Source organism: Antrostomus carolinensis, unplaced genomic scaffold (genome assembly GCF_000700745.2).
Source record: "Antrostomus carolinensis isolate BGI_N321 unplaced genomic scaffold, ASM70074v2 scaffold11563, whole genome shotgun sequence".
In the NCBI taxonomy this organism is placed as follows: domain Eukaryota; kingdom Metazoa; phylum Chordata; class Aves; order Caprimulgiformes; family Caprimulgidae; genus Antrostomus; species Antrostomus carolinensis.
Genome location: NW_010305941.1, coordinates 31,799 through 42,414, shown reverse-complemented (window position 1 = coordinate 42,414; position 10,616 = coordinate 31,799). Strand labels below are relative to the sequence as shown.

The 10,616-nt window shown below is 35.7% G+C and overlaps 1 protein-coding gene across 1 annotated transcript; it reads left to right on the top strand.

Annotated features, from left to right (window-relative positions):
* Positions 1 to 1,611: 1,611 nt before the first annotated feature.
* On the top strand, positions 1,612 to 6,986 carry CYP2R1 (cytochrome P450 family 2 subfamily R member 1). Its single transcript, XM_010164951.1, has 4 exons — positions 1,612 to 1,755; positions 2,047 to 2,679; positions 4,642 to 4,971; positions 6,242 to 6,986. The coding sequence occupies exons 1-4, from the start codon at positions 1,749 to 1,751 to the stop codon at positions 6,415 to 6,417; spliced, it is 1,146 nt and encodes a 381-aa protein (XP_010163253.1). The 5' UTR covers positions 1,612 to 1,748; the 3' UTR covers positions 6,418 to 6,986.
* The last annotated feature ends 3,630 nt before the right edge of the window (positions 6,987 to 10,616 follow it).

The window sequence follows — 10,616 nt, the reverse complement described above, 5'->3', positions numbered from 1 at the left end:
TTCTGCTTGCCTGGAATTGCTGTATGGAGGTTTAGTCACCTGCTGTCAAAAAGCATCCTGCAGAATTTGAGGGAACTTGAAGATGGCAGATAAGGATTTGGGGGGCTCTGGAAAAATACAATGAAAGGAATTTTTTTTTTTTAATTATGTATAGCATAGGAAGACAGATAAGTAAGCTATGATCAAAGTATACAAAACTCACAAATGGTTTGCAGAAATACATCAGGAGTGTTTTCTTGTCACATAAAAAAGAAGAGCCATTATAACAGTGAAAACATCAAGTGTGCTAAAACAAAATAGTCACGGGATTATAGAAAACTTTTGGTTGGAACAGACCCCTAAGATCATCGAGTCCAACTGTTAATCTGGCACTGCCAAGTCCACCACTAAACGGTGTCCCAAAGCACCACATCTACACCTCTTTTAAATCCCTCAAGGGATGGTGACTCCACCACTTCCCTGGGCAGCCTGGTCCAATGCTTGACAAACCTTTCAGTGACAACCCAGCTGTCACAGAATGTATAATTAGGCTAATGGTATTTCATGTTGTGGAGGTCAACAGCTCTGAGATGAAGGAAAAACTAGAGATTTGTATAGGTAAAAATACAGATTTATAATGCTAAGAAAAGTATGGGAAGGGATATAGGATTTCAATCTTTAGCCTCGGTTTTAATTTTTAAAACTTAAGTCAAGATTTTCATTTTGTTTATCCTGTATGTGCCTTCTGCAGGATGTATTGTGTCTTTCTCCAAAGCATCTAGTGCTGACCACTTCTGGAAACAGGAGATGGGACTAGCTGGGCTATGCTATCATTTCTTGGCTGTCATCATGGCTCTCACTTCTATCATCTGATGGCTCTTGGGGAGCCTGTGCAAAATAAGCTGGTGTCCAGTTTCAAAGGTAGAAAGGACTGGGTGCAGCCTGGTTGTTTTCACAACTGACACCACTTCTGTGTCTGCCATTGCTAAGTGAGGTGTAGGAAGTCTTTGTGATATGAACTTGTAGCTTCTGTCATAGTGCTCTTAACCAAATTAAGCTACTGGAACTTACCTTTACTAAGGTAGAGAGGAAAAGCAGATGGGGTAGTAAAGCTTTCCTCCCTCCTGTGGAAATATTGTCAGCAAATTAGGAAAGTAGGCAATGTATGTACTATTTCTAGTTCTTACAGAAAAACTATACCTTATATCTAATAATGTTATATTATGTATTTATGCCTACTTATGTCTACTAATGTTAGAGGACAGTACATTTTTTTTCTGAAAAATAAGCATTGTTATACCAAATTCACATTTTTTTAATGACTACATGAAAGCATCCCTAGTCCTTACTTTGGAGAGCTGGTCACTTTAGGTGCACAGCAAAGCACAGAATGTAGTGTGAGCTAATTTACTTTATCTTTTGACAGAGTAAATTAGCTCACAGCAGACTCCACTGTGTAATGCCACAGTTGTATCACCTCTGGTTACCTGTACGCCCTACTGAAGTGTATTCAGGTCTGTACTTTGCATTGATGTTTAGTGTTTCACTTTTTTGTTACTTGTTTTCAATATGTGTTCTTAAGATTTGGTTGTAATAGCATTTTACAATTGTTATTATTTTTTTTCCCCCCAAAGATCTTTAGTCTGGATCTTGGAGGTATATCTGCCATCGTACTGAACGGTTATGATGCAGTAAAAGAATGCCTTGTTCATCAAAGTGAAATTTTTGCAGATAGACCATCTCTTCCCTTGTTTAAGAAGCTCACAAACATGGGAGGTAAGTGCTAGTGTCTTTTATATAAAAATGTAATTTTTGTCCAATAGCTGGGTTTGTGATCACATGAAACATTTGCTTTAGCTGTTTTCTCTACTTCTTTATCTCCTTTCATAAAATACTTGATGCTTCTCTAAAGATATTATTTGAGAAGGATTGCCACTCTTGGACTATGTTCCATAGCAAGATATGTGTAATTTTTTGTCTTGTTTTCTGTCTTGTTAAATAATTCTATTATCTTATGGGGGAAAAATAAAGCGTTGCATAAAATACTGTGTCAAAATATTTTTTCAGGCTTACTGAACAGTAAATATGGCAGAGGATGGACAGAACATCGCAAATTAGCTGTAAATACTTTTCGAATTTTTGGACATGGCCAAAGGTCCTTTGAACACAAAATTTCAGAAGAATCTATGTTTTTTCTTGATGCCATTGATACATACAAAGGCAGACCATTTGATCTTAAGCACTTGATAACAAATGCTGTTTCAAACATTACTAATTTGATTATTTTTGGAGAACGTTTTACATACGAAGATACTGAATTTCAGCACATGATTGAGATTTTTAGTGAAAATATTGAATTAGCTGCTAGTGCTTCTGTATTTTTATATAATGCTTTCCCTTGGATTGGTATCTTGCCATTTGGGAAACACCAGCAGCTGTTCAAAAATGCGGCTGAAGTCTATGACTTTCTTCATGAGCTTATTGAACGTGTCTCTGAAAATAGGAAGCCTCAGTCACCTCGACATTTTGTAGATGCATATTTAGATGAGATGGAATGCAATGAAAATGATCCAGAATCTACATATTCAAGAGAAAACTTAATTTTCTCTGTTGGAGAACTCATCATAGCTGGGACAGAAACCACAACAAATGTTTTAAGATGGGCAGTGTTATTTATGGCTCTTTATCCAAACATCCAAGGTAAGAACTTTGATATTTTGAGGAACTGATACACTTTCCTATTGCAAATTTAAAATGCATTTTCAAAGTCATACAGTGATCCATAGTCATAACCAAAAAGGAAGGTTTGTATATATTATTCTATTGTATCACTTACCAAATATACTATGGACAGATGTGAAAAGCTTATTTTATATGCAGATGAAGAGGATATCAGAAGTCAAATATGGTGAGCTGGTTAAAATATCTGGCTAGGCAAGTAGAACCAAAGTTCATTCAAATATCTCCTGAGAGCTATAACCTCTTGCATATTTTCTTATTTTATTTTACTCAACTATTTTAGTTAGTTAATTAATTAATTGAGCATGAGAAAACTAATTAAAGACTAAAAAAATAGGGAAGCTTTCTTCTAGCCTAGGATTAAAAGCAAGATCTAACATGACTTGAGTTAATTTTAAAAACCTTAAGGGACATATTTAAGAGAAATATGTAGCTTCAGCTTACTAAGTATAGCTAATAATTTTTTGTGGAAGCTTAAAACTGCAGTTGCTATTTTTAGCCAATCAGCACATTTCAAATAATTTAAAACAAATGGGTTTAAAAAATAAATGTTGCTTTTATGCTTCTGAGTTCCACTGAACTTTAATCTATATGCTTTACACAGTATAATAAGAAAATCTACCAAAAAAGGAAAACATTTAATAAAATGAAAATATAGAATCTGATTTTATAGCTACTTAAATTTTAGGATGTGTATATACATTGTCCATATTTTAGTTACAAATATATGAAGAGCCATAACTAGTTATAGGATATATTTACATCATATAAAAAGCCCAAATGCAAAAATGTCCACTTCAATCAAAGTTTCCGATCAGTGTGTCCTGGCTCACAAACAATGTTCATATCTTAAAACAAGAACATCTTATTCCTTCTCTATTAAGATCTGACCAAGATACTGTTTTTCAATAAAGATCAAGAAAACTGTAGTTTTGTGTCTCCTATGCGTTGACTGTTTTTGTAGAGAGCCACTCACCTAAAATAATCTTCTGATCTCAGATCTTGCAATATAACGAGTTTCTGAATTTGGATTCAAAATCAGCTCATCTGAATAAAAATAAAAATTACTGTTACCTTTCTTTTATTTAGACTTTCTCTAGTATGACAATATACACTGATACACCACTACATCACAGAATGTACTTTCACTTAGCTGCTTTTCACATCTTTATTTTGATGTGAAACGTCACTTCAGGTTGAAAAACCTGGTGATTCTGGTAGAATTTTTCTGACATTGCCCAGATTTTCATTACTGATTCCATATGAATTGTAGAAGTCCAACTTTGTTTAAGTTAGGAGCTGTTTGGCAATTTCAACAAAAAGTGTATCAGGAAAAAGAAGAGGTAGTTTGAATGCCTTTGAGATTTTTTTTAAATAACCTGTGAAGGTGATTTTAAAAATAGCTTAAAAAAAGCAGCGATTCAATTTGTTCCTTTTCAGTTAAATTCAGATTCCCGTCCCTCACTGTGTTGTATCAGATATTTTGAGTTTAAAAGTGAATGATTTTACACTGTGACAATTTAAAGAATTAGACAAGGAAAAGTTCAAGTGGCTAATTTCAGTGTTTTCTGTGTTCACTCAAGTATTTAATGCACTTTAACTTCGCAGTCTTCTGCTTATTTCCTTATTTTTGAAGAGCTCCAGAAATACACATATACCCAAACAAAGAAAAGTATGTTAAAAAACTATTTTGCTGAGACTAATTACTGTCAAAATGAAGATTACTGGTGTATATGCTAGTAATAATTCCTACTAGCAGGATAAGGAATACAGAGTCTAAATTTAAAAGCTTATAAGCTACTATATTTTATATAAGATATTTCCTGTTTCCATATCCTTTTAAAAGTATGTATTTTATAGCTTAAATTAAAAAATAAAGTATATTACACAGTAAACATCACCTTTTATTCCTGTTCCTAACAGGGCAAGTTCAAAGAGAAATCGATTTAGTCATCGGTCCGAACAAAATGCCTGCCCTAGAGGAGAAATGCAAAATGCCGTACACTGAGGCTGTTCTACACGAAGTTCTAAGATTCTGTAATATAGTTCCACTAGGTATTTTTCACGCAACTTCCAAAGATACTGCTGTGCGTGGTTACTCTATTCCTGAAGGCACTACAGTCATTACTAACCTCTACTCTGTTCACTTTGATGAAAAATACTGGAGCAATCCAGAGGTGTTTTTTCCTGAGAGGTTTTTGGACAGCAGTGGGCAGTTTGTCAAGAAAGATGCATTTATTCCTTTTTCACTAGGTAAGAGTGATTCCTTCCACTGTTCCTTTTCATAGATCTAGAGATTTACAAGATACAAGTGATGGCAATAAATGATATAAAATATCCACAGTTCTGATGAAGCAGCTATTTTAAAGGTATTCAATATAATGCACTCTGGACATAACATTTTAGCATAATATCTTTTATATAGTTGAGTTCATTATTATATATATACTAAGAAGTCAGCACAATATCTTATCTAAGGAGTCTATATATTTTATATAATTGCAGTACGTAAGTGTTACTTGTTTCACAATTAATAGTCATTTGCTGCTAAAGTCATTACACACAGGTGATTTACACAACCAGCTTTCAAATTCCAGCACTTAGATCAGCACCAGAAATTGCAGATTTTATTCAACACTAGCTTGGGGTCAGCATGTAGCACTGCATTGTACCCTGCAGTAATAATCTGACAGTCCTAAATCATTATGGATTTGTCTTTTGATGCCTATGAGTGGATAATTTACCTTACATATGGTTATCAACCTAAAAATTAGGTGTTCCATCTAAGCTAACTGCCAGGGCTACCTCTGCAGTCCATAGTAGGACATAGCCTTGTGTAGAGGGTGACTTAAGTTTACTTATCTGGGATACTCCTTCTCGAAAAAATAGGAGACAAGAGAAGACAATTCCATTGGAATAGATGCACAACATCAAAATGGCCAAAGTTAGATTTGATTAAGTCCATCTTTATTGTGTATTCTGTTATATTGCTTTTTGCCTGTTTAACTTTACCAATTTCAGATGTTGTTACCCATTCATTTGTGTCTTCCAGAACCACATTTACTCCCTGTAACTAGTCATATCTGGAATGGGAAATAATATTTAAAGGCATTATCCATATCTTTCTACTTACCAAGTTATAATTGCCAGGTAATAATGACTGGCAGTATACGTAATTAAGAAAATAGTAGGGGACGAAGGCTGAAATTCACAGTGTCATATTTTAAAACATCTTCTGTCTAGATTGGCACTTCAAGACAAGATGAAGTAGCTCAGCTTATCTAAATAAATTTGACAGAATTAGTTACAATGGTATTCGCGTAGTGAGAGGAACAAATTCTCTTTTGATATGGAAACATCTGTTTCTTGCTGTATATTATCACCTATCTTCTCTTACAGAATACTACCACCAAATTCATATAGCTCCTCTTAAAACACAGAAATTACTATTCTTATTCATAATGAGAGTGAAAATGTAATTTAACACATTTTAAGTCTTTTCAAAACCTTCTTTTCAATCCAGGAAGAAGACATTGTCTTGGAGAGCAGCTAGCTCGGATGGAAATGTTTCTGTTTTTCACTTCATTACTACAACGATTTCACCTGTGTTTTCCTCATGGTGTGATTCCAGATCTCAAACCAAGATTAGGCATGACATTACAGCCCCAGCCATACCTCATCTGTGCGGAAAGACGCTAAAGAGAAGGGTCCAGATTGTCAGGTGGAGCACAATACTCCAATTTACAGCTGCAGATCTGCTTTGCCTTCTATTTCTAATTGTGTTCATGTCAGAAGAACAAAAATTTAAAGGACTTACACATAAACTCTGACTATTTGTGCACAAGTTAATACTTTCTTTTTACTGGGTTAAAAAAAACAAACAAACAACAAAACAAACCAAAACAAAACCTCAACCGAAAACGTGAAACACATCCTGTGTTTAAAGTTTATGTTTTCACTCCGGAAGTCTGTTTTGAATCTAACTTCTAATTCAGCTTTTAAATATTTAATTTCTTAGCAAGCCATTTTACTTTGAGAGTATATTTTTATAAGCATGGAGAATATGGCTCCAAATGTTTATACTCTGATTCATCTGTGGAAATCTCATTTACATTATTCTAGCTAAGCTCTTCTTTGTAATTCTCCATTGAATTTACATAGCTAAAAAGGTTTTAAGGGTATCTATTTAAATTTCTGTAACTCAGAATAAACTGTCTTTTTCCAGCCTTGACAAACAAATTGTCTGTTAAAGCACTTCCATCCTTCCTTCTCCTTGCCCTATCTTCCCAGTTGGTCATAACTTTCTAGTGAATCAGATAACTGTGTGAATTCACTTTGAGGATCTTTTATGGCTTGCTTCTCATTTAGTATCATATACAAAGTGTTCAATTATTGCCATGGTCCTGACAATTACAGCAATCTTTTTTTGCCAGTTATTGCATTTCCAGACACATGCCCTCCATTGCCTCCCAACACAAAGCATTATGTAATGATTAATCTCTGCCTAAGTAGTCTGGAAGAAACAGTGTTAGTGTTACCAGAGTCACATGCAACTATACTACGAGTCAAGAAAATAAGCTGCTCTGTCTGGCCAGAGAAGAGACCTTTTTGGGAAGGGGAATGGAACAGGGTGGGGAGAAACAGATTTTAAATGGATTTTAAGCCCAAGTTTTAGGCATAACAGCTACTCTTGACTTCTGCCAGCTTCATTTTTTATTCTTGACAGCTATTGCTTTATGGTTATTGGTAGATAAAGATTTATGCACGCAGGCTCTGCAGGAGAACCTGACAATATGGTATGTTCAGTCCTCACCACGTGGGGAGAAGTGGGGCCTCAGAAAAGGGTTCAGAAAAAAAACACACACTGAGCAAGCGGCTATGTAAGGACAGGGCTGAATATTAGACCTTGCTCTTTATACAGCTTATGCTTCAACTTGGAGCTGCAGGAAAGTTCAAAGGCAGGAACTGGTGTTTTTCTGCTGACCTGATGTTTTCAGCTTATACTGAGCAGAAAGACTTCTTTTGAAATAGCAGAAGAGAAAGATCAAACAGAACTAATACCAGTCCACTTATATCATAGCCTATTGACTTAAGATGCAGCAGGTCCAGATTAAATTACTTACTTGGAGGGTAGTCAGACCCACATATCCCAGAGAGAGCATCTCAAACACATGTTCCTGGTGCTCTGAAGAGGGTGGGCAGGCTGCTTCTCTTGCTGAATAACTGTAGAGAAGATCGCAGCTTCAAAAAGGAGAGGAAGGAGCTAAGCCTGATTGCTGTGCACTGGGCACACCATGAAAGCTGCGAATAAACCGCTCCAAAGATACTGGCAAACATGGGGGTTTAGGAGTCAAGACTGTGGCTTTTCTGGGTACCCACATAAGTAGCTGTTGGGCACTTAGTGAAAAAATGTGTAATCTACAAAATTTAAGTGCCTTATTGTGAAGCAATACCAAACAGAAGAGTTAAGTGCTACAGTTCTGAACTCATGGTAACTCTGCCTATATCCCAGATCAGACAGCCAGACTTCCGTTAGTATCTAAGCTTGCCTTCTGGGTTTCAAGAACTCTAGGACAGCCTTTGGTTAAAACATTATTCAAATAATCCTAATTGAAGTGGGAGGAGGTTTAAAAAAACCCAACCAACCAGTTCTTGCTGGGGCTATGCTCAAAATGCAGCTGGCCAGCGATAATTCCCTTTTGCTGATGTATTCTGAGATCTAACTCCTGGCTCGTCTTTAATCCATTTAATGAGAACCATATTGATTATATGTCATTCTGGTTTCTAAATCAAAATGCCTTTTAAAAGCCTCAGAATATCAATCCATACTTTTACCATTATCTGCCAACTTGTGGTCTCATTTAAGCAATCAAATACATTTGACAAACAGTCTTTTCTATAAATCTATATCAGTATTAGTTATATTTACATGTTTCTTTCTCTACCAACTTTTTCATTATTTTTCCTCTAACTTAGAATTCCCTAATGATCCCATTTATTAAGTTGAAATACTGACATAATAGTTTTTTCCAGTCCTCTGGAATTTCTCCATTGTATCAAGATTGATTAGTAATGAACATCAGTAGCCAGCCAGATGTTCCCAATTTCCTGGTGACAGTTTTCTACAGCTGAAATACCTAGCATAGCTGTCTGCTATTTAACATTGTTTTGGGATTAAAGGTTGATATATTAACCTGTATGTGTTATTCTGGTTGAAGAATTTAAGGATGAAAAAAAGACATTAAGTCATGTGTCAAAGTAAGGTTGCTCCCATTTGCAGAAGTTTTTCCTATGTAGCTTTAAACGTCCTAATGTTTTTGGATTAAAACAATGTATCCAGATACCAATGGAAAGATTTATTGAAATTTAAGTTGTAACCTTTCAATTTCTGTGTATTAATGCCATTTATTGTACTCATTTTCGCCTTTTTCCTAAGTTTTATTCCCTCTGGTATTTATAATCTTCTAATTTTTGTCTTTTGCAGTTAGTTCTTAGAATTCATGATGATAATTTACAACTGGAAGCACTGTTTCCACATATAGATGTATCACAACCACAAGAAGAAACTGAGTATCACCATAGTATCTTAAATCCTCCTTTCTAAAACTCTATCCTTAAACTTAAGTTTTTGAGTTAACCTTAGCCATGCCAGCATCCCCAGAAACTGAAAAGGGAACACTACAAGCATGTCATATTTGATAGTGAAAGAATGGCGAAGAAAATCTTACTCTTCAGCACTTAATTTCCTAGGCAGCTTTCATTAAGATGCTTAAGGTGAGCTCATTTCTTTGCAGATCGTGTTCAACAAGGATTGTTGAAGCAAATGGTCTACATGTGATATCACATCGGCTCCTAGTAGTGTCCAAGGTGAGATATTGGGACGTACAGGCTAGAGATGTGTAGGTTCTTGCAGAACTGCACAGGTTAGACTGCAAGGGAAGAGAAGCCTAATTGGTACCTGCTGAATAATGGCCATCACCCTAATGCAGTTTCTCTGCTTATTAACCCAACCTACCCTTAACAATCATTCTGCATGCTTGTGGACTCATTCCCTTCTTCTTCCTACTAACATGAATATTTGCTGAATCTAAAACTGCTGAACAGATATGCACATCTCCCCTACACCAGGCTTCCTTGCGAAGGAAATTTCAGTGTACTCCAAGTGGGAAAATAATTCTGCATCCACAATGCAGGCAGCGTTGATCACGAGTATTACAATACTGCACAGGATGATCTGACATGCACTGACTTTACGCTGCAGGAATTTAGCATAGTCTCTATTCAGTGGTATTCAGCATCTCTCTCCAAATGTTCCTTGCCCATAACTAGACTCAACCAGATCTTGAGGTGAAGTCTTGGATCTTTCTGCATTTGTTCTGGTGATCCCTTCTTAAGCATCATCCATCATGCAGGTAAGTTTCCAATACAAGATCACTCTATTTTCTAGTAATGTTGCAGAAGTTATAAAATTTTGATCCTAAAAAGAATTAAGTTGATTTACATTAATTTCATACAGTCACACTACAATCTGTTCATTTCACAGAGTATGTCTTTGACCTCCCATGGGCCAGATCCAATATCAATAGAAGGAAGGTCTTTCCTTCTGGACTCTGGCCTTTTTGGACGTGTCCAAATATAAATTCAGATGTCCATGAGCCAGTGACACAGAAAACAGGCATAGGATGAGGGAAATCTATATTGAAAACTGTAATTCTAAAAGAGCTTGGGATTCACAGTGGCTTGTTAGTTAAACATGAACTTTAACTGTGCAGCCAAAAGATCTTTCATTGGTAGAATATTGAGTGAGGATACAGAAACTATATATGTACTTGGTGCCGACACAAGCATTCCTTGAATGTTGTGTCCTGCATTACTGTCTATAACTAAAGGAACATTTA